This window comes from Lepidochelys kempii, chromosome 6 (genome assembly GCF_965140265.1).
Source record: "Lepidochelys kempii isolate rLepKem1 chromosome 6, rLepKem1.hap2, whole genome shotgun sequence".
Classification (NCBI taxonomy): Eukaryota; Metazoa; Chordata; order Testudines; family Cheloniidae; genus Lepidochelys; species Lepidochelys kempii.
In genome coordinates, this window is record NC_133261.1 from 119,333,536 (window position 1) to 119,357,928 (window position 24,393).

At 38.2% G+C, this 24,393-nt stretch overlaps 1 protein-coding gene across 13 annotated transcripts in view; it reads left to right on the forward strand.

The window, feature by feature from the left end:
• The window catches only part of PPP2R5E (protein phosphatase 2 regulatory subunit B'epsilon), a 107,464-nt gene that overhangs the window by 63,161 nt on the left and 19,910 nt on the right, over nucleotides 1–24,393 (forward strand). For 12 of the 13 annotated variants that reach the window (XR_012159591.1, XR_012159593.1, XR_012159592.1 and 9 more), the window contains 3 exons: nucleotides 2,781–2,977; nucleotides 21,418–21,519; nucleotides 23,759–23,851. Coding sequence is in view for 9 of the 13 variants with exons in the window: in XM_073349889.1 (XP_073205990.1) it covers nucleotides 2,781–2,977; nucleotides 21,418–21,519; nucleotides 23,759–23,851 (392 nt within the window). In the remaining 4 variants the exon portion in view is untranslated. The remainder of the gene's footprint in view (nucleotides 1–2,780; nucleotides 2,978–21,417; nucleotides 21,520–23,758; nucleotides 23,852–24,393) is intronic. The other variant, XM_073349890.1, reaches the window with a different exon arrangement.

A 24,393-nucleotide genomic window follows, 5' to 3' on the forward strand; every position in this document is an offset into this window, starting at 1 on the left:
ACATCATAGGTTTTACTGATGCAATATGCAAGTTGGAAAGAAACATAGTGAATTATAAAAGGTTTTGAAAAAGATGACATGCTAGAACTAAGCATTATATATGTTGTGAAAATAATACTGAAATACACCTAAATACAATAGATAGATACCAACTACCCCATTTGAACCATAGCTTATGTTTTGGAAGAGATTGTTAGTGCCTATCTCAGCGAAGACTGGGTTCCAGAATCCCTCAAACACACTATAGTTAGGCCATTACTGAAGAAGCAAATTCTGAACTCCAATCAGCCACCTCCCAGTCTTATTCTTGAAGGTCCCTTTTTGAAAGATCATCAAGAAAATGGCAACATGAAAACATGACAGGTATCTAGCTTCCTGAAGCCCCTGACCTTATTTGGTGACATTTTAGACTGGAAGTGGTACTAATGGAAGTTGTTGATCTTCTTGTGCAATGGGCAAAGGCCAAATACCTTTATTGATATCCCTTGACTTGTTATCAGATTTTAGCGCTTGCTGATACGGCTGTGTAACTTTGTCAAAATGGCTGGAATAGCTTTAAATGGTGTTCTGCTCATTGCTTTCCGATAATTTTCAGAAAGTGGTGGTGATTGGCTGCTCCATCTCAAAGGTTCTTATTTGTGGAGATTTGCAAGACTCCAATCTGTTTCATCTTCTGTTCAACATCTATACAGAGCCTCTGGGAATGTGTTGTGTGGAATTAGAACACGATATAAATTGCAGTATCATTAGTACATTGCTGACACCTATCTGACATCTTCTCCTTTGACTCAGACACAGCTATTGCAGAGCTCACTAAATGCCTGGCAAAATCTGAGATCTGGAATAAAACCAACTATCTGCAATTCAGCTTGTCCACGACAGGGGTTATTCTGTGTAGCAAGGAGGTTGAGGGTCTGATGGAATCTATAATTGCTCCATAAGCGCTACACGTACAGGAAGAAATTGCAGAGGGTATTGAGCTTTGCCATGTCAGATTTATATATTTTAATGCAGAATGTCAGCCATATTTACGTATTTTTTGTTTCTACAGCAATCCAATATCTTCACTGTTTTTGTTTGTTTGTTTGTTTGTTTTAAGATTATACCAATGCAAAATAATGAATGTGTAGTGGATTAGGAAGCATCTCTTATTCAACACTTCAAAATAAAATACAATTGTGCAGTCCTTCAGTATATTAATATGAATTTGAGCCTTTAATAATTTGAGGAAGAGTCAAGATTAATCTGTTTTGTTTTGCAAGGATTTACTTTTGTAAAATTTACAAGTTTTTTAAACATGAAATTAGGCATAGATGTATATAATTTTAATTTAAATCTTCAATTAATGTGCTTTATTCCAAAATATACTATACTTCTCAATTTCCCATGTTTTCCAAGTATTTTTTAATCTGATCAACACAATACCCTGAAGATAAAAAACAAAACAAAAAAAACCACACCAGTGGGCCAAATGCTGGTCCTCCTTTATATTTGTGCATCCCTGTTTAAGAAATGTGGACCATGTAAAAGATATGACTTGTATTAAGAGAAGAAAGTGTGATATAGTTGATCTTTTAAAGCAGATTATTAAGACAGTATGCGTTTCAAATTTATGGAGTGTTATACTGTTTCTAGCTGAAAGCTGAATAGAATAAGCTTGCATGTTTTATTTGTAGCATTTCTTTGAAGATCACTAAGTCCATCCTGCTGTGTAAACCTCTTGAGCTAAGCTGCAGTTTCTTTAAAAAAAAAAAAAAAAAATGGGGTGGAAGGTGAGGAGGTAGCTTCCTCGGTTGCTTGGCATCTTTTCTGTTTAATATCAAGGCTATAATTTGTCTATTATCATCATTAGCCCCTTGTGTACATTAAAATCAGATAAACTAATTTTACTACATATTCTTTTTAAATAATGTTTAATAAGGTAACTAACCTGCCACTGTGAATAAAATAGAAACTGTCAAGTATTTGAGCACATTTATGGTAGTGCTGTTGAGTCCATTGTTATTTCATGTAGTTTTGCTTAGCGACTAATCCAGTAAGACTGGCAAAACAGAGAAAAGCAGCAAATATATATACACACTTACTTTATCAGCCAAGAATACTTTTCTACTTTGGGAGAAGGGTGTTCAAATATAAACTATATGTAAAGGATAGCATATTCTGCTGCTTTGGCAGGATTCGATAACAGAAAAACTTCATTGGCTACTGCAAAATTACAATTGATTTTATTACAGAAAATGTCAACATGGGAATAAAAATTAATGGGACTGTGGAAATTTGTTCGGAAAGTCATAGATTTATTCATTGCTGTATGGTACAGCACTTTTTGAAATATAAAGATTAATTCAGATCGAGCAGATAGAAATATCAAGTTTTAGAACTTTCTTCCTTCTTTATAGTGTAAGCTAACTGTGGCTCTGATCCTGTGAGGTGCTGAGCATCCTCAGTTTCCAGTGAAATCGGTGATACTTGATTTCTGAGCAGCTTGCAGGATTAGATCTTATATGTAGGTATGTTTATACTCTCCTCTAAGTCTTGGAGATCTGGTAAATGTTACTTTTTAAAAGCAAAAAATTAAATATAGTGGTACATGCGGTATCCAAGATCTCAACTACTAACTACTCATGAAATTTCTACAAAGGGTTTAATTGTTAGGTTGAGCACTGTTTTATGAAAACTGTATGGAACACTGCTTTCTTTTGAAATTGCTCTTCAAAAAGAATTCCTGTTTCATATAAAAAGATGCCAGACTCACAAAGATTTCCTTTCTTGTTTCATAGACGTTCCATCTTCAGAGCAGCCTGAACTGTTCCTAAAGAAACTTCAGCAGTGCTGTGTAATTTTTGACTTCATGGACACACTATCAGACCTTAAAATGAAAGAATACAAGCGCTCCACTCTTAATGAACTGGTGGACTACATTACAATAAGCAGAGGCTGTTTGACAGAGCAGACTTACCCTGAAGTAGTTAGAATGGTGAGTTTCTTCTTTACTGTGGGCACTTTAGATCCACATACAACTGCCACTTACATATTGGGAGCCAAAATGAACCCTGGAATAAGCGGACTAAATGTGGCCTTGGGTTTGTATTTTCTAGTCGACATCACCAGAGGATACTGCTTCTAAGACCAATAAAACACAAATTTTCACTTGCAGTTAAGTGAAGTCAAATTAGGTCATCAAAACATGAGTGTCAAATATGTAGAAAAGTATACCCAGAGCAATTCAAATTTCAGCATTCAGAATATGAAGTAGACACAAACTCATTGTGCTTTTTTTTCCTAGTGAAACAGAATGGAATAATTTTAGAATGTTTGTCTTTATTTTTTGTAAGATAAAAGCCATCTTTAAATCTAATAAAATTTCATCACTAAGGAACTTTGTCACTTTTGCCATGTAACTGAGCATTGTGATAGCTAAAAGTGATGTATAGGAGCAACATTAAAATTGCAGTGCTTGCTTTGTAGATTCATAGCAACTGCAATTAAGAGGTCACCAGGAGTTCTCAATGGTAGTGGTAATCTTATTAATAAATTATCAACTAACACAAGTGCCTTCAACATCAGTACCGAACTACCACCAGATAGCATGAAGTGAAGAATATTCATTGCAAGCTTTAAGATCAATATTATAAAATATTACTAAGTTGGCACCCGAAGCAAAAGACAGATATTCAGAAATAGACTTTGTGGTGTTGGTTCTATACTGGTATTATGTGATTATTGAATCTGGTAATAGCCCCACAGTTTTGGAGAACTATGAATAAATTTTACATTGCCGTATACATGCACTTAATTTTTTTGTTACACACAAATTATACACAAATACATACTACTGTAGTGATTGTCTGAATTCTGTAGAAGTGTATGTTTTATACCATTGGAATATGTATTTGTGTGTGTGTAATTTGTGTGTTTTATATATATTTTATATATGTGAAAGATACAAAATCTACATTAAAAGAACGTTAAAGTTTCATATGGAAACTTAATCCTGGCATTTCCTAACATCTGAGTGCTTGTTTTTGCAACCTTCCCCTTGTTAACGCACCTTTTTGTGTAATTATAAATGTATATTGCATGGGCAATGTTAATTTGGCCTTCTTATGCATGTGCATAATGTTACAGTGTAGAATTATATGATCACACACTTTTTTTTTCACAGGACCCCTCCCTTATTCAGTACACAGGAAGGATGGTACTTACTCAGTGAAGAGCTATTCAGTATCATGTTTTATTCTCATTGTTCCATATGTAGCCCCATGCCTTATTTACTGTACACCATTCAAACCCTGCTCTGAATATAGAATTATAAATTTTCTCCTGGGGGGGTTTCTGTGGTGCTCATCCCTGTAGTATCAGAGTGCTTCACAAACATTAATTAATTTGTCTTCACAAAACTACTGTGAGGCCAAAGGGTGGTATTCCATTTCAGAAATGACAAACTGAGACAGAGATTAAGGTCAAAAGTATCCAGTAATTTTGGATGCTCAAGGCTTGGTTTTTTTCAGAGAACTCAGCATTTTATATCATTTTTATTTGCTCAGAGCAGAGTTTTCATTGACTTCAGTTGCAGCTCAGAGTGCTCAGCACTTCTGCAAATCAGGCAAGTGCAGGTTGGGCATTCAGATAGTCAGTGATCACTTGTGAAAAGTTTGGTTTAAGTGACGTGCCCAGCATCACACAGGAATTTTGTGGCAAAGGCAGGAATAGAATCCAGTTCTTCAGGGCAGCATTCAAATGCCTTAACTATGAAATAATCCTTTCTCTTCTTGCAGTTCCCTTCCTCACCTATTGCACATCTTCCAATTTCTACAACAAATGAAGAATGGGGTCCTACGGACCAGTGTTTCTCAACCTTTCCAGACCACTGTACCCCTTCAGGAGTCTGTTTTGCCTCATATAACCCAAGTTTCACCTCATTTAAAAAGTACTTCCTTACAAAAATCAGACATAAAAATACAAAAGTGTCACGGTACATTATTACTGGAAAAGTGCGTACTTTCTCATTTTTACTATACAATTATAAAATAAATCCACTGGAATATAAATACTGTACTTACATTTCAGTGGATAGTATATAGAGCAGTATAAAAGTCACTGTATGAAATTTTTATTTGTACTGACTTCACTAGTGCTTTTTATGTAGCCTGGTGTAAAACTAGGCCAATTATCTAGATTAGTTGATGTACCGCCTGGAAGACCTCTGCATACCCCCCAGGGGTATGTGTTCCCCCGGTTGGGAACCTCTGCTGTAGACCACAGCTTCCTTCTCTGTGCAGATTCATTCCCTGAGCTTGGTTCATCCTGTGCACTGAAGGGGGGTGAGGGTCCCGTAGGAAAAAACAATTGTCATCATGTAATTAAAGACTATCATAATGCATACACACAAGGGGAGCAAATTACGGGTTTACAGGCAACCACAATTCTATCACTTCCTAACTTTTGAGTACTTGATTTTAACATTCTTTTAAATGTAGCTTTTTGTATGTGATATTTTAAAAGGAAAAATCTGAAAAAACAAATTTCATCATGTTGAACCATTTTGACTTCCACATTGTTCATCAGAGTGTTGGGAACTTTATATCCACAGCACAGGCTTCTGCCTCTTGACATCAGGGACTAACTGATAGCAGTACTAGGTTTTCATTTTCTGCTGTCGACTGGCATGTCCTTGTCTGAGTCACAGTCTTCTTCCTTACCCTCAGCTCCATGTCCCAGCCTAACTGCTCACTTCTCTGCATTCTAATCAAGCTAGTTCCTCCTCCTGCTTACTGCTTGGATGCCAACAGGGGAACATTGAGACCACAGGAGAAACCGTCTTTGTTCCTGTGCCTGGTATTACAGCAGTCCTTGGCTGCCGGGAGGAGGAAATGTGGTGAAAGTCCTGCTTAGCCCCTGCATGTTCAGTGCAAACAATCTTTGAGGTGTCTGGCTGCCAAACTGGCTCATAACTTGGCCAAATTTGAGCAGATTTTCACAGGGACAGCAAAAATCCACACCCTTGGCAATAGGACAACCCCTTTGCCAAATTTCAAGTCCCTTCTCCAAAGCATGGAGGTGCTATAGCTTCTCAATAAAATGGTTGTAAAAAATGTTTTAACATGAGAAAATCAACATTTTTTTCCCATACTCCTGAGAAGTGTCAGAATTGTTTTTGTTGAAATTTTCTAAGAAACCTCAGCCTAAGGAAGATGCTTGGCTTGGAAAATTTCAGCGCAAATGGTTAAAGTTTGGCACAGTTATAAGCAAAAGAAAACAAGATCTTACAATGGAAAGTGTCAGGTATTGCTACCTTCACCAGCTATAATGTACACCCGTGCACACACACTTTGCAGATGTTTTCTGTATAAGCGTTATGCATGATGATGTGGCATAGAGTATAAAGGTTTTTAAAACATGCTGGTGCTCATGTTGCTCATGAGTGTCAAATCCATGAGTGAATTATGCAGGTCATCCCAACTGAGTGCTAATAAATGTTTTTTGCTATACCACACCAGCATGTATTTTGTATATGCTACATATTTTACAGGAAAACTGTCTTAGATATGTACTGTTTTTTTCATCACTTTGCCAGCAAAAATTAAACTCCCTTAGTACCATGAGTCCAGCTGTACGAGCCTTAGAGGAAGAGAGAATCCCTTAACGTTATCTAAAATAGATGTTCAGTACACAGTGTTTCCCCTTGGCTAAGCAGTAGTCAATTTTGGAACCTTGCAACAGGTCACTTTCAGTTGCTGGAGAGAAATTGATGTTGTGAAGTCAGGTATAGTATACCTTGTTTATTTACATTAATATGTACATGAGTCCTGTTACCCTTAAACTGAGATAGACCTAACTGTGTGAAGGCAACTTTGTACGCCCATTCAGTGACCGTGAATAGCCACAGGGAACAGCTACTTTTGTGCATGTTCCTCCAGGTCTCCAGCTATCTTCCCAGCTGCCATTGATCTTCCCTTTCTGGCTGACCTGTCATGATCCAGTCAGGAGCCAGGAGAACAGCAGCAGATTCACCCTTAGTAAATTCATCACACTGCTCTGTGTTGACTGCGCAGCACATTCATCACAATAATATTTTGATGTTAAGGTATGATATCTTAAGACCTTCCAAAGCTAAACATAAATGCTATTTGGAAAACTTGGTGGAGTATTCTCTTTACTGTGATGTCTAGCACTCATTTCTAGCACTTTTGGGTTGCGACATACCCATCCAGGAAAGAATATTGGCCATCCTGGCGTTTGGGCCAGTGTAATCTTGTGGGGGACGGGTGGAATTCCATATCTGGAGGGGGCAAAAAGGGAAACAATTTTAAGACTGATATGTTTTAAAAAAGGGGGAGCAGGGAGGGGATAAAAAGGCACCTCTTTGAGCTGAAGGTTTGACATGCTAGTAGTCATACAGAGGAATAGTGGCTAAAGTGCTGGTCACTTGCTTCTAATCTTGATTATCTGGAGGAATCTGACTTTAAAATTATATTATATATGGAAAAGCTTTTTAGGTCATTTATACAGTTTTCTAAAATGCTTTAGTTGTAATTTTTCTCTGCCTATAAAACCTGAAAAGTTGATTTATGATACTAAGGCAGCCTGGCTTTATAGATAAAGCGATATAAAATCCATTACTACTAATATTCCTTTCAAACTCTCGAAAATGTTTCCAATTTTTTTTTTGGTAGAATACATGTTGTTAGTGGTATGGTATAAAGGTTTTATAGGCACTCATTTGGGATGATCAGCATAGCTTACTCATGGATCTGTGGCTTGCAACTCATGCAGTTAATGGTATTTAAAACCTAATGCTGTGGCCCAGTATTCTGGTATTATATATGTTCTCTCTCTTGTGTTTGTGTACACTCCTCTCCCCTCCCCAAATTACGTTTATCAGTCTGTTTTTTAACTAACTGTTTTGCTTGATTTAAATTTTGAAGCTGTGCTAAACTTTTGGAATTTGTATTGGGGGAGGGGGGAAGTTTTAGTGGTCACTTGACATGTGAGGCTATCACTAGCCTTATAGGGATTATCAATATCACTTGCAATAGAAGAATAACTGGCACTTGTGCTAATGGAAATAGGAGGATTTATTCAGAAGGAGTATGTTGTACAAAGCCCGTTTCCCCTGCAGTTTTTGGAGTGTCATTTGGTGAGCATTTTACATCTTTTAGAATTCAGCTGATCTGAAGAAAAAGGCCCCACCACTTACAACACAGTGTATGCAAAAGAAGGTGTCAGTGATACAGTTTTATGGACAAAATAATATGGCACTTAATCTGAAATAATTTACCACTATCTGAGCAAAATTTGCAAGCTTAGAATAAAGTAATGATGGTGATTTTGCTTGGTAGATTAAGCACTGTTAGTTGAATAAAATGAATGTTTGTATTATCTGTGCATTATCCTACAGTGTGCTTGTACTAGGGCTTTTTATGTTTTCAGAAGGTTAACATGTAGATTGAGACACTGACTATTTCTATTTAAAAAGGCAGATGGATGGGAAAAATGACTTTCCGTTAAATTTAAAACCTTGAATGAATTTCTGTGGTAGGTGCCTGTTCTTCCCTTTGCAAATTATAAACCCCCCACAAAACATTTGCTGTAGTGTTCATGCTTTAACCAGGATAACTAACAGACTACCTTTTATTGACTGGATAATGAAACTCTATTGTGATACATGACTTTTAGAGCAAAATGTTCCTTTACTACCTGACTCTTAAATGCAAAATTTGTCCATAGTGCACTAGGTGTCTTCCTGAACTTTTCTATCATTACAAATTATGTGCAATGAAAAAATTAACCTGCATAGGCAAAATTAAACCCAAATCAGGACTTTATTCTGGCAGTCCTGGCCAAAAGGCTGCTGAACAGCACAGGGACAGGCAGAAATCTGTTGTAAATAACTAAGTCAAACATCAGAGAAATAATCACTTACCAAACAATATATCCAGAGAGCCAGATGCTGAACTCTGTTCCCGTGGTATAAATCTGAAATGATTCCATTGACTTCAATCTGGGTTTACACACACGGAAAGAGATCAGAATCGGGTTCAACGAATGTAACAAAAGTGAGAGAGCTAGTAGATAAAGCTAATCCTGGTTAAAGCTAATCTCCAAACCCTTGATATACAAGGCAAACAAAGCAAACACAGGCAGTTGTTGAGGAATCCTTTTTAGGTGTAGGTGCTAGCAGTCAGACTTACCGTAATTGTGAATTTCTTCATTTTCATTAGCTTTGCTTATGATTAGTAGTGGACCCTGGCCTCAAAATACAGATCCAATTTCAAATGTTCCCAAGTTTAAAGGCTGGTTGAATCAGCAGATGTATTGCAAATCTGTACTCTTTAGTATTAACATTTTTTAAAATAACTTGTTTTGTGTATTTTCTCTGTAGTTTTTTTGGAGAGAAAAAATCAGATTGGATTTACACAATATCAAGTTTAAATAAAATAAATAAAATAATACAATTTTCCAAAAATGGATAGTGACAAATTTTGGCTACAATATTCATCTTAACATCATTTTAGAAAGTTTGTGACAACAAGTTAAGAAATATCAATGTGCCAGAGTCATTGCCTGAAAGATTACAGTGCTAAAATTACAAGAGTACACAAAGACTGTTTTGAAATCACCTAAGAACTCCTGTACTCCTGAACTTCATTTTTTAAAAGTGTTTTTTTCAGGAATAAAATGTTACTACAAAGCTAGGATCCTCTGAACCTAAATATGGATTTGTAATGGAAGTCCCGAGATAGCTTTAACTAACTGAAAAGTTACCCAAGGCATTTATGAGATATTGAAATGTACAGAAGATGTAGCTATAAAATACGAATTTGAAGAAGTAATTTTAAATTTCTGCTTAAGGATTGTCAGGTGATATTGGCAGTAGAAGAAAGAAAAGAAAACAACTTGTTCACACAGAACCTAACCCTTTCACTCATTTTATTTGTTTTAAATATAATTGACAGCAAATTGATTAGTTGGATGCCAGTCACTCAGTACTTGTTAAAGAAGCATCCTCAGCTTGAAATCAGGTTGTTTTCAGACAGTGGGTTATAAGTAGTTTCAGCTACTACACCTGCCCCTGAGTTTTCCTACCAATTTTTGTGGTTTTAGAATAACATTTAGAATGTTTTTTCTTTCTGACTCCTGTTTGTGTGGGTCATTTGCTCAGCCCGGGAAACTGACTACCTGATTATACAGGAGATACGATGAAACTATGTACAGCTGTTAAATGAGCAAAATAAACAAACTGGAAAAACAAATTAGAAAAACACTTGGTGCTTCTTTGAGTAATTGTCCCTATTGTATTCTCCTGTGAGGTAAGCATGCGTACTGTGCGCCTGAGCCAGAGAATTTGAAAGTAGTGTCCATGGTCCACGCATGCACCTTGTGTCTTTGACCAAGGGGATAAAGGGTGGTACAGACTGATCGTCTCTTCATTTCCTTCTCACCACCACCTCGTCCAGGTTGGAATCTAGAGTGTCTGCAGCTTTGACTTCATCCTACAAACAATCAACCTAGTTGTAAATAGTTAACAGTTTTAATAGTTTAGCAGTTTTAACAGTTCTAAAAGTTTTAGTATTAGATTAGTCTCTGGAGGTTGGGGGTGGGGTGGGACAGGAGAACACCACTGTCCCCACCCCCCATACCCAGTTTGGGTACCAGACTATGCCCTGTACCCTGGGCTTCAAACTCTGAGCTTCCTGACCATGATCCTTCTCAGTCAGTGATGACCACCAATGATGCCTGTACTGCCTTGGGGAAGCTCACATTGCGGCAAGTATATGCAGATCTTGTTCTTCAGCTGTATTTGAGAAGGGCGGGAACTTTGTCTCCGCAAATACCTCATGGAGAAGGCGATGGGGCCCCAATCGGACGCAGGCTGGTGAAACCCCACCCCCATACATTTGCTTGATTCAACAAGGAGTGTGTGTCCTGCTGCAAAGTGTGACTCTCTGAATCGGGAGAATCCATCCCCACAGGCCCCATGGCAGGGTCTTGTTGGAAAGCTAGGAAGCACTCTCATAAGCATGAGACTAAGTGTTCCTTAAAGTTCACTTCAAAGAAGTTGGACTTGACTGTAAGCAAGCCTACCAGCTCAGTCCATGAGGACTTAAAACATCCCTAAGTCCCAGAGGCACAGCAAGAAAGCCCACAAGCACTGGACTACATTAGTTCCAGACTCTGTCCTGTCAGTACTCTCATCCCCGACGCCAAACTCCGGGATCCATCTGCACTGATGAAGCCCAATCACTGCCAACTCCGGATACCACCCTTCTCACCAGCTCTGTTACCCTGGACAAGCAGAGTCCCCCTCACACTGGGGAGGTCTGAATGTGTTGCCACCCCACAAGATGTCTTCACCCTCCCAGATCCAGAATCCTCTCCTCCATTGGGACCCTGTGTTTCCATGGATATAATATCTCGTCAGAGAGAACCAACTGCACAGTGGAGCCTATTAAGCTCCCATATGCAGAATACACCTCCCCTCCCACAGAGCTGGAAGCAGCCTTCTGCTCAGGAGATTCAGAGCCATTGGCTGAATCGCTCTTCCCTTACCATACTTATCCTCCACCACCCAAAAGACCTGCACAGTTTCAGGACCAACCCCAGCCTCATCTACCCCATGCCTGTCGACCACTCTTATGGGCCATGCTGGGAGCCTTGGTATCTAGTTGATCCGATCTGCTAGGGAACCACCCATTGCCTCCTCTCTAAGGGGATACTCAGGTCTACTTCCAGATCTGACAGAGGAGGAAGAATATTACACTCCGGTTCTACTGGAACCAGCAAGATTGCCATAATCATTCCCAGATGAAACGGAAATTTCTGCACCCCCTCACCTCCATGACTTCAGGCGGTTCCAGGACCTTGTCCACAGAGTTGCTGAAGAGCTTCAGATTCTCCTTAAGGTGGTCCAGGACTCCTAGCACAAACTCTTAGCCATCCTGCACACCTCCGGAACTAACAGAATAGTTCTCCCTGTTAATGAAGCTATGCTGGAGCCAGGTAAGACAGTTTGGCACACGCCTGACCCTGCCACCTCCACAGCAGGCTCAGCATCTCAATCTCAGCCTCTGGTTGGACGATATTTTTTTTTATGGGAGCTTGATAGCTGCAAAATACTAAGCCCAACACCTTCCAATCCCAGAACACTGTTCTGGGGACTCCTAGCATGCTCTTTCAACAGCTGGAGTGCAGTACAGACAAGTGGGTGCTGAATGTCATCCACTCTGGCTGTATGATAGAGTTTGCGTTCCTACCTCTCGTGAAACCCCTCCACCCCATCCCTCTTCAGGGACCACTCTTACGACAGTATTCTTACATGAGTTGAACTTCCTACTGCAGCAAGGAGCAATAGAACTTGTTCCTCCACAATACCAAGGGGAAAGGTTTTACTTAACCTACATCCTAATACCCAAAAAGAAGGGTTGTTGGAGACCAGTTCTTGATCTCCACTATCTGAACTGCTTCATTCGCAAACTCAGATTTCGCATGGTCATATTGGCAGCAATAATTCCATCTTTAAAAAAGGGCATATGGTTCATAACTGTCAATAGGAAGGACACCTACTTTCACATAGGTATTCAACCCGCCCACAGATGCTTTCTCAGATTTATCTGACTATTTTCAGTAGAGTACTCCCCTTTGGAATAGTAACCACCCCCAAAGTCTTTACCAAGGTATTCTCAGTTGTAGTGGCCCATGTCAGATGTCATGGCTTCATTGTCTTCCTGTACCTCAGCAACATGGCTTCTTGTTGTAAAGTGCTGCATGTACTGCCTTGGGGAAGCTCACATCGCGGCAAGGTGCAGTAGATGCTGATTGTTCCCCAGGTGTACTTGAGAAGGGTGGGAACTTTGTCTCCGTAAATTCTTCATAGAGAAGGCCAGGAGGCCCCAATCGGACCCAGGCTGGGGAACCCCCCAGTACATCTGCTTGATTCAGCAAGGAGTGCTTTTCCCGCTGCAAAGTGCAACTCCATGATGCTACATCTTTTCTCTTCATTGGGAGTCTGCATAAATATAGAAAAATCTGTTCTCGCCACCACATAATCTCTGGACTTCATCGTGACAACCCTAAATTCTATCACTGCAAAAGTGTACCTGCACATAGACAGGTTCCAGACCATGAACTATATCATAGTTCATGTCACAAGTAGCCCTCGAGTACCGGTCAAAACGCATCTTTCTCTACTCAGTCACATAGCAGGCATTACTTTCAAATTCACTGGCTCAAGGCACATGGTGTAGATGCTTAACCCACAGTGGAATACAGATAGGACCATATATCTTGAAGAAACTCCTGTTACAGGTAAGTAACTAGCTCTTACAGTTACTGTAACTTTAATTGTTACAATTAGGGCTGTCAAGAGATTAAAAAAATTAATCACGATTAATAGTGCAATTAAAAAAATGAATGCACTCTCAAACAACAATAGAATGCCATTTATTTTAAATATTTTTGGGTGTTTACTACATTTTCAAATATATTAATTTCAGTTACAACACAGAATACAAAGTGTACAGTGCTCACTTTATATTTATGATTACAAATATTTGCACTGTAAAAAAACAAATTATTTTTCAGTTCATCTCATAAAAATTCTGTAGTGCAGTCTCTTTATCATGAAAGTTGAACTTACAAATGTAGAATTATGTACAAAAAAACTGCATGCAAAAATAAAACAATGTAAAACTTTAGAGCCTACAAGTCCACTCAGTCCTAATTCTTGGTCATTCAATCACTCAGACAAACAAGGTTGGTTACAATTTGCATGAGATAATGTTGTCTGCTTCTTGTTTACAGTATCATCTGAAAGTGAGAACAGGCGTTTGCATGGCACTGTTGTAACTGATGTTCCAAGATATTTACATGCCAGATGCGCTAAAGATTCATATGTTCCTTCATTCTTCAACCACCATTCCAGAGGGCATGCTTCCATGGTGATGATGGGTTCTGCTTGATAACGATCCAAAGCAGTGTGGACTGGTGCATGTTAATTTTCATCATCTGAGTCAGAGGCCACCAGTAGTAGGTTGATTTTCTTTTTTGGTGATTTGGGTTCTGTAGTTCCCACATCAGTGTGTTGCTCTTTTAAGACTTCTAAAAGCATGCTCCACACCTCGTCCCTCTCAGATTTTGGTCGGCACTTCAGATGCTTAAACTTTGGGTCGAGTGCTGTAGCTATTTTTAGAACTCTCAAGTCGGTACTTTCTTTGTGTTTTGTCAAATCTGCTGTGAAAGCATTCTTAAAACGAACATGTGCTGGGTCATCATCCAAGACTGCTATAACATGAAATATATGCATAATGCAGGTAAAACAGGGCAGAAGACATACAATTCTCCCCCCAAGGAGTACAGTCATAAATTTAATTGATGTTGTGTTTTTTTAACGAGCATCATCAGCATGGAAGCATGTCCTTTGGAATGGTGGCCAAAGCATGAAGGGGCATATGAATGTTTAGCATATCTGGCATGTAAATACCTTGCAATGCCTTCTACAAAAGTGCCATGCGAATGCCTGTTCTCACTTTCAGATGACATTGTAAATAAGAAGCAGTCAGCAGTATCTCGCGTCAATGTAAACAAACTTGTTTGTCTTAGCAATTGGCAGAATAAGAAGTAGGACTGAGTGAACTTGTAGGCTCTGAAGTTTTACACTGTTTTGGTTTTGAGTGCAGTTATGTAACGAAAAAAAATCTGCATTTGTAAGTTACACTTTCATGATAAAGAGATTGCACTTCAGTACTTGTATGAGATGAATTGAAAAATACTATTTCTTTTGTTTATCATTTTCACAGTGCATATATTTATAATCAAAAATAATAATATAAAGTGAGCACTATGCACTTTGTTTTCTGTGTTGTAATTGAAATCAATATTGAAAATGTAGAAAAACATCCAAAAATATTTAATAAATTTCAATTGGTATTCTATTGTTATAAGTGCGATTAATCACAATTAATTGACCGCCATAGTTACAATCATAGCTAAAAAAATGAAGTATGATTTTGAAGTACAAGGTAGCTCTTTAAATGTTTAAATCCAAACTATAAGTGTATCGGTATGTAAGTGTAACGAGAATCTTTCTTTTTTCAGTTTTTTTAATTTCATTTTATCAAGTGTACTGGCTTAAATGGAAGTATTTTTTTTCCCTACAGCTATTTGCAGTTTGAAATCAGAGAGAACATATGTCTTGTAATATGACCTAATTTCTCAAGATCATGCAACTCCAAACTTAGTCACTTTACCATATGCTAGTTGCACAGCAGATAGCAAGGTGTTCCATCACTTAGTCATAATAGTGAAAAAATAAATAGTAAAGTTCGAAAAGTGTAGTTATTTGTGTGGACTGATGCAAACATTATGAAAAGGTTCACAATCTGTTAAGTACTGTGGCTCTTTCCCAACAAGTTATGGGCTTATCCAATCAGAATGGCTTCAGATATTTGTAATATATATGTACAAGTTACTGTGTACATGCTATATTTATATATTTTGGGGGGTCTGTCTCCCATTTACAACAGGGGATGATAACGAGAGAAGATGTAAATTACCCAATCACTAATGGGAGAATTTAGACCCCTATATGTTTCTCCCTCAATGACAGTATATTTAGGGGTCTGTTTGGTTTACTTAGTCCGAACTCCCTTTTCACTTCAGGATAAAATTTGGCATGCACCCAATTCAGAAAAAAAGAAGTACAAGGTATTGAAATAAATGGAAATTGAGCTCAGTCTGACAGTTTTAGTTACAGGTACAAGCAATAAGTTTGGGGAGAACTTTGGACACTGTATGCCATGCTCTAGTTTGGTGGGGGGGGGAGGAGACTTCTTTGAAAAGGTTTGGGGTTTTTTTGTTTTGGTTTTTTTGCAGGCATTCAGCCCTAACTTCAGACAGGTTCTGTTTGGTATTTAAAAAGTAATTTCAAATACAAATATCTTGGTAAAATCTTGCAATGTATTGCCTATTAATATATATTCATAGTTACGTTGCAGTGGTTGATCAGCATTGATTGATTTTGGAGTAGAGCTGGTCAATATTTTGTCAATTTCTAAATTAGAAAAACAAATCAGGAACATTTTTTATTTTAAATTTACTCCCCTCCTTTTCCCCCCAAATAAGTGTTGGTTGGAATTTAAAAAAGAAAGGAAAAAATGGTTGTGGTGAGGGATATTGGAAAAAGTTTTGAAACAGATTTTCCCTTTTCTTCCCCATGCAGCTCTACTTTGAAGCCATTCTACTGTATTGTCAAAGATCTATATCTCAACAGTTCCAGACTAATAAGCAGGCTGTGAATTGATGCTACATGTAAATGAACCGTTACACTGTTTTGTGATTCATGCAGTAGTATTCATTCTTTCAGTTGCCTGCATTTCAATCCTTTGTGTGATACCTTGAAGAAGTACAGTATGTTCCAAGGATTGACGCACTTCAGTGCCCCTGCGGCATTGATTTTAAAAAGGAGGTGCCTACTGTAACCATTCACATTATCTTTTTAAACTTATGATTGTTTTTGGACATCAGTTTAATGACAATTGGAACTCTTCACCATCAGGATAACTTGTCTGTCTGTTCTCTTGACCAAGACATCTACATTTTGCCTCTGTTTATAACATCAACTTCTTCATTCCTAATGCGGACAAGAAAAATTAAAGGGAACTTCACATCTTTTTCAGTTGTGGTTGTACCTTTACTTTAACTTACTCTTACCTACTCTCTTTCTTGCATGCACAAGTGGATTTGGATGCATTTTATGCATGTGGCACTCAGCCTTTACTTGGACTTTACAGTATATGCTTATTCAAAAATAATTTTGCTTTTGTAATAAGCTTACAGTATTCGGGTGCCAGTTTGTTGGCCTTTAACTAGTTGTGGCTAAAACCTTTTTCTCCCACTTCTTGCTCCAGCAGTCAGCACAGATAAATGCATCAATATTTGTTTTCCCTTTTAAAAGGTCCAGGCCCTGTATGCATAGGACTTAGACTTACTTCATTTCCTACAGATCAGACCTTTGTATCTAGCTTTTGATTCTGAAATATAGTACTTTCTCTTTTAACTTACCATTATTTTTAAAAAGTTAACATTTGCTGTTCACTGGTAATGGGAAGAAATGTGCACTCAGTCTTGCCTAGTCTCTTTTCCAGTCGCCAGTTAATTTTAGAGTTCTGAGATAGGTTACTTGTATTCTCTTTCAAAAATGTGAATTCAGCACCCAAATAGTTATTTTATGCTCTCAAACTCTACCCATTGCTTGTCCTCATCACATCAAGTACTAAAGAATAATAAGACAGTGAGCACCCATTTTTTTGTAACCCTGTTTATGGCTTCCATGTACTCGGAATAGATTGTAATTTTTCAGTACAAGTGTTGCATACAATATTTAGAATTGTGCAGATGCTTTGTCAACAGTGGTTCAGTAAGTACTTCCCCAGTGGTGTGGTATGTTGCCCACAAATGTGGGTTTGTAATGGAAATACTGGCATAAATAGTTATACTAGATAACACTGCAATAATAAATTTATGAATAATAATTAAATGATTCCATCTTGACATGCAACTTTGATAAATGAATGAATTGCTTTTTCTCGATATATAAAGCTTGACATGTGTGAGCATGTTTTGAATAATAAAGAAGAATGCAGCTATCTCGATGAGGTCTTGATCACTCTTTGGAAACCTAGCATCATTCAGTATAACTAAAATGAGATCTTAATTTAAGTAAAATTAGTTGGACATTAAATATCCCATGATCCATGAAATTTAAATTGCTTTGCCTTTAACAATAGTATGTTAATAAGGAAATGCTGTTGTGTCAGAACTGAGAAAGTTTATTGATTCAATGTCTGTACAGTAATCCTTTTTAAAAAAAGACAGTTATCCAAAGAAAGGGCAGTTGTCCATCCTTAGAGGTTTTTAAGGCCCAGCTTGACAAAGCCGTGGCTTGATGATTTAGTTAGTGTTGGTCTTGCTTTGAGGAGTGGATTGGACTAGATGACCTCCTGAGGCCTCTTCCAACCCTAATATTCTATGATTCTATGATATGTCTAAATAAGTTGTATAATTTTTTAGCTTAACATAAGACTGGCCATACTGGGTCAGACAAATCATCCATCTTGCCCAGTATCTTGTCTTCCAGCGGTGGCTGATGTTAAATGCTTCAGAGGGGATGAACAGAAGATGGCAATTTATCGAGTGACCCATCCCCTGTCGTTCAGTCCCAGCTTCTAGTAGTTAGAGCAGAGATGGACAACTTGCGACCCATCAGGGTAAGCTGATTGCGGGCCGCAAGATGTTTTGTGGACGTAGACTGTCTGCAGACATGGCCCCCCTGCAGTTCCCAGTGGTGGCAGTTCGCCGTTCCCGGCCAATGGGAGCTGCAGGAAGCAGCGGGCCGCTCGTCTGCAAAATATCTCACGACCCGCAATCAGCTTACCCTGATGGGCCACAAGTTGCCACCACTGAGTTAGAGGTTTAGGGACACCGAGAGCATGGGGTTGGTGTCCCTGAAATTGGCTAATAGCCATTAATGAACCTATCATCCATGAACTTAACTAACTCTTTTTTGAACTGTTAGTTTTGAATCTTAGTTTAAAATAGAACTTGAATGTAATACGTTGACTAAAATGATGGGATGATTACATCCCATTCATTGAAATCAGTGGAGTTACATTAGTTGGACCAGTGTATTTAGATCACAAATTTATTATTAGTTGGTTAAAAATATGACGTGAATTAAGGACCTGATTGATTTTTTTAATTTGTAATTTATCATTTAATCAAAGCAGAGGTTGAAAATAGATCAGCTACTCTGATTGTGTATGTGGTCTCATGAGTCTGATTAGAATCTAAAACCTATTTCAGTTTATTTCTGTTTGCAAATCTTTGTCTGAATACAGAGAATTAACATTCTCTAAAAGGAACTGACTGAGAAATGGCAAAATGCATTTGAGGGGTGTTCATTCAAATAGGACTAGTGAGCTATCAGCCCAGAGAGAAGTAAAACTGTTGAGTCCTATCAGGGTATCAATGGAAAGGGTAACACAGGAATTCTGGCTTCAAAGCGGCAGTTATAAGAAGCAGCACAGACCAACTTCTGATGATTTCTGTTCCTTATTGGTGCTCTAACTCTTGCTGACTTGAGGCATTTAGTAAAACCTCCAGTAGGCCTTTGTCTTGGCCTAATTTGTAAATGTTGTTGTAAGGTTTTTAAAATAATCGTACTTATTTAACTCTTGCTTTCTTGGGTCTGATGATAAATCTGATCAACTAAAATATAGATTAAATTTGCAAAGAATTTTGCTTATTTCTTACAAATGAACTTACAGAAGAATTATCTATCACTGCTGACTTTCTTTTGTTGTGCTACCATCCCATTCTGGTCCAGGTTGTGGGAAGGCTAGGATTTTTCAACTTTAAGTATTAATTAAAAATGCTCCAGCATATAGTATTGCAGTATCCCAAATGGCCAGCACCCAGGCACCAGTAAAGAAATTTCTCCTTTTTTACATCCTGAACTGATCCGCAGGGGTTTATCTTCTTCCTTTGCCTTGTACACAGTTACAGAGAAACAACTCTCAGCGCTGGTTATATCTTCCATTAACTGCTGATCTGCTCCCTTTCTAGCTGTGTGACTGTGTCTGATGTGAGAGAGAGAGAGAGAGAGAGAGAGAGATTTCAAAAATCTTCCTGAGAGGGCAGGACTACAATACATGTCTTTCTGCTTACCTGGAGTATCTATTTGATTTATGATCCAGATGAGACTGGAAACTATGTCATGGAGGACCTTGTAAGTGAACAGTACCAAATTGAACTTAAAAAACAATAACCCCTCTGTCCCCCCAAAAACAAACCCCCAAAACTCACATGGAGAACAGCTCATGATAAATGCTAGTAACCAGTTAGCAAGTATACACTGAATTCAATATCTATCGTCACATAACAGGGTGCACGCTACTAATCGCCACATCTGTCAATGTTGAATGCCATGTGTCTGGAAGCAGAGATTTGTGTATACCATAAAAGCTTCAGTAAAAGTCACTGTGCTTCACTATTACTGTAGCAAAACACACCCTCTTGTGGTGAGAAGAAGAAAGTCCAATCATAAGCCCACCAGTTTCCTCTGTTCCACACTTTCACTCGCTTTATTAATCCTTCTCCCTCAGTTGTTATTGACACTCCCTTTTTCTTCTTTGTCCTGTTTACAATGAGTCTCTCTCGCTGTCTTGCACCGTTTTAGCCTTCCTGCTTTTTCCCCTTGTTCCACTTTCTTTTCTTTTTTCGTAGTTACATCTTTTACTAGTACCTCCTATAATTTGTGAACTGAAGTATAGTTCATGCTGCTTTTAACAACATGTTGATTGTTTTTAGGCTTTTGACATTAAAGTAACTCTGCATGTTAAATTACCAGTATGCTGAAAATATAACTTGCAGATCTACTTTTGAAACTTTCTTCTGATTTATCACAGGTCGCTGAATTACAAGAGTAAAAAGCTAGGTACAGAGACAAGAATGTTGAAGAAAGATTCATTGTGCATCTCAAAACCTTCAACAAAACCTCTGCTTAGTTTATCCAAAGAGGATAAAGGGGACTAGTGAGAGTCATGTATAGACTGGATCAGGACATAGCATGCTGCTGTTTTCACCTATTTGATAACCCAGTTAGGTCTGGGATGAACACCAAAGTTTGCAATTTATCTTAGCTGTTGTACAAAGTTATACACCAGAAAAGCTGCCTCAGTAAGCCAGGCAGTCTCAGCAAAGCACTTCTAATTAGTTTTAAGTAGACCAAAACCTCCATGAACTAAAATATGTGATAAGTGACAAGCAAATAGTATTTATTGCTCCCAGTTTGTGCCAGATATACAACTTAGTACTAAGTGTGCAGAGACATTAGAAACTGCCAGGTGCTGACAGGTGAGACTCCCTGGCACATCCCACTAATATTCTCTCTGTGTGAAGGAAAATAACAAGGTTATATGCAAACCCTCATATTTTTACGCCTGCTCATAGCGCATTCCTATTGATTCTAAATACCCATGCCCTAGACCTTTCAGATTAGTGCCCTTTGTTTGAATTTTGCTCAGCTGGGCTGGGAGTAAGGAGATGAAGGGCTCTTCAAGGGAGAAATAGATACAGTCAGTGAAAGGGCAGCCTGTGAGGTGCTCTTGGAACACCATTGTGAAGAAGGGAAAAAGTTTTTAAGGAAGAGGAGACCATGGCAGGCAACAAGTTTATTAGGTTACTTAGTACTGCACAATTTCTAATGTGAATTAAGCAAAGTAAATGCTGCCAAACTGACATCCATAGTGGATATATAGAGACTATACATAAACAGAGTTTATACAGAGTTCTGGTGTCTGGAAATGACTATACTATTTCAGAAGCAGCTCTTAATTTTTCTTTTCTTTTGCTTTTTAGGTATCTTGCAATATATTTAGAACTCTCCCACCTAGTGACAGTAATGAATTTGATCCAGAAGAAGATGAACCCACCCTTGAGGCATCATGGCCACATTTACAGGTATTAAATATAATCTGAGAACAAATCTGTGTCACTGCTTGATATGTGTTATGTTTCCCTACACCGTCTGTTAATCTGTGATTCAGATTTGAGTTGGTTCATAAGATGTAGAAATCATTGTTCTACCTTCTTAACACTGCTCTTTACTACAGCTGGAGTACCTATGAAGATAGAAGAGCCTTTGTAATGTTTTCAGGGCCTTTCTGATCAAGTCAGGGACTTAAATTCAGCTCAGGACTGAGAGTGGCCCACATTTTCCTGTTCTCCTTCACTGCATTAAAAAAAATTATTGTGAAGAATTGCACCTGTGCTGCACTTGTACACAGTACTTCTTAGCAGCTTCAGCAGGAGCAGTGGAATTAAACTAATGTCATCCTAGTCAGTTTTGTTCTGCTGGGCCATTAGAAAATTGCTACTATGCAGAAGAATCATACATGAGCACTTGTTGCTAGTCGGGAGGATGGGGGAGAATAGAAATGTTAGTCTCCTTCCCTTTTCCTTCCTAACAATATATAGCCTTGCCTTCAGGAATTCAGAGCAGAGCATACTCTCTCTGCTATACATCCTCCTTTTGGGATGTATAAGAATGCCTTCAAATATCAATGCCAAATATCTTTAGCATACAGGAAAACAAACTCATTTCACAGAGAGGGTCAGAAGCTACTGGACCAGATTCAACCCTGGCAGAAGTAGGTCTATTTTCTATTGCTGTCAACAGGGACTGTGTCCATTTATGCCACAGGTAAATTGGCTTCTCCTCTCTTCAGTTTAGAACAAGTCAGAGCTCGAACACCAGAGAGAGAGAGAGGAATCTGGGAGTTGCTATAAGTACAAGGGTATGATTGATCTCTACCTAGAGTAAGGAACTGGTTTGAAACTTTTATGCAGGGCCCCAACTCTGCCATTGAGAGATTTGATAAGTCACACAATATTCTCCTCCCAGAATTTAGAAACTGTCTCCTTTCTCTTTTTGTACTTAAAATCTCACAAAAATACTATCGTGTATTAAATCCCTTGGGGTGGTGAGTGCTGTACGGACACAGAACAAAAAGACAGTTCTGGCCACAAAGAGTTTACAATCTAAGTATAAGTCAAGACAACAGATGGATACAGACAGATGGCAGAGTACAAGGAAACAATGAGACAATATTGGTCAGCATGATAGGGAGGGGAGTGGCTATGGATTTTCTTAGAAAATAGATGGTTTACAGAGTAAAACTAACCTTGTTACTTGTCAGGGAGTTGATAGAAGTGCTTTCCTGTTGACCTACTGTTGAATTATATGGAGTTCTTGCACTTTTCCTTACCTCCGACCTCCCTGTTTCCTTTTAGAAGCATTTAGAAGAAATCAATCTTCTCAATAAGGCAAAGCAGCCACTATGATGTTATAGGGGAGTTTGCATGGAAAAGCTGTAGATTCCTTTAAAATTAATTTTTAGCTTGCCTTTTTCCCTCAACACCAATATTTATCCTTTCAAAAACTGGAAGGGAGCACATTTTAAAATGGTTGGTCTCCTAGGAAAGGTTTGATAGGGAGACTTGACAGCAGTCTACAACTCATCTGTCTACTGGCAGATCATAGCTGCTTTCCTAAGAGAGCTAGATAATATCTGTTGCACTTTGCTTCCTTTTGCCTTGTTACATACTATCTGAATGGGTCTGGTCAGTTGCAGTCCCTTCTGAATTGTATAGGCAGAGATGGACTTCTGTGAGAGCAAGTATCTCCAGCCCAGGGCCTAATTCTCAGCGAGTTGGAGACTCCTGATTAAATCTCATTCTACATTAGTCTGTAGTGTTTCAATCTGTAGCAGAATGTTACAGTGAACAGTTTCTAATTACTATTAAATGTTTCCATACTGTTTCACCAACCCTCTCAAAATCATAATGACTTTATTTTGTATGATTTCAGGAGTCCAGAGGACAGTGAGAATGTGCTTGCCAATTACTCCAGAAAGCTGTACAACCCAATGAACAAGCATTACAGGATGATAATGCCTGTTCTTAGTGGGAGTTGAGTTGAAATTCCCCTGATTAGGGTCAAATGAGCAAGATTAACACGTATGATCATGTAATGAATTCTAGCTCTAGTAACCCCTTAATAAATTTTAAAAAAAAATTCCATAAGGTCTTTCAAAACAGGCATTTTCTGTTTTAGTGCATTAGGAAAAAAAGCTGGGAAACTTTACAAATAAAAATAAAATAAAATCATAGAATAAACTGTGATTTTTGTTTCTTGCAGCTTGTGTATGAGTTTTTCATACGATTTTTGGAAAGCCAAGAATTCCAACCTAGCATTGCCAAAAAGTACATAGATCAGAAATTTGTATTACAGGTAAGCAGGCTCATTTTCTTTAAAACTGTCAGCATGCTTTTGATACTTAATATTAATGATTTTTTTATTCCTAAAACCAGTTTATTAGAAAATAGAATGTGTAACTCTTTCACCCTTCCACAATAACGGGTAAGTGGGTAACAATAAAAGAGATTCAGACTCTCAGGGGGAGGAATATCGATCCATCACAGAAGTTCAGACTAGGTGATCCACAGTGGTGCCTTCTGGTGTTGGAGTGAGACCGTCTAGCCATCATTTAATTTTGTCTCCACTTTTTTTTGTTAACTTACTTAAGAAATTTTACTTACAAGTTGTATAACTCAATTGAAGTTGTGGCAGTTTAAAAGTAAAGGTTTGGCCATACAGTGCAAAAACCTAAATAGTGTTTATAGAGTGTAAAAAAACCCTATTAAATAGAGATTGTTTATGTCTGAAATTTGACTGACTTTAAAATTGTCAAAATACCACTTTTAAAAAAGGGAAATATTTTCTCACTCTGGCTCAAGAGCTGTTTGAGAGCTGGCAGAAAGAGCAAAAGTTCA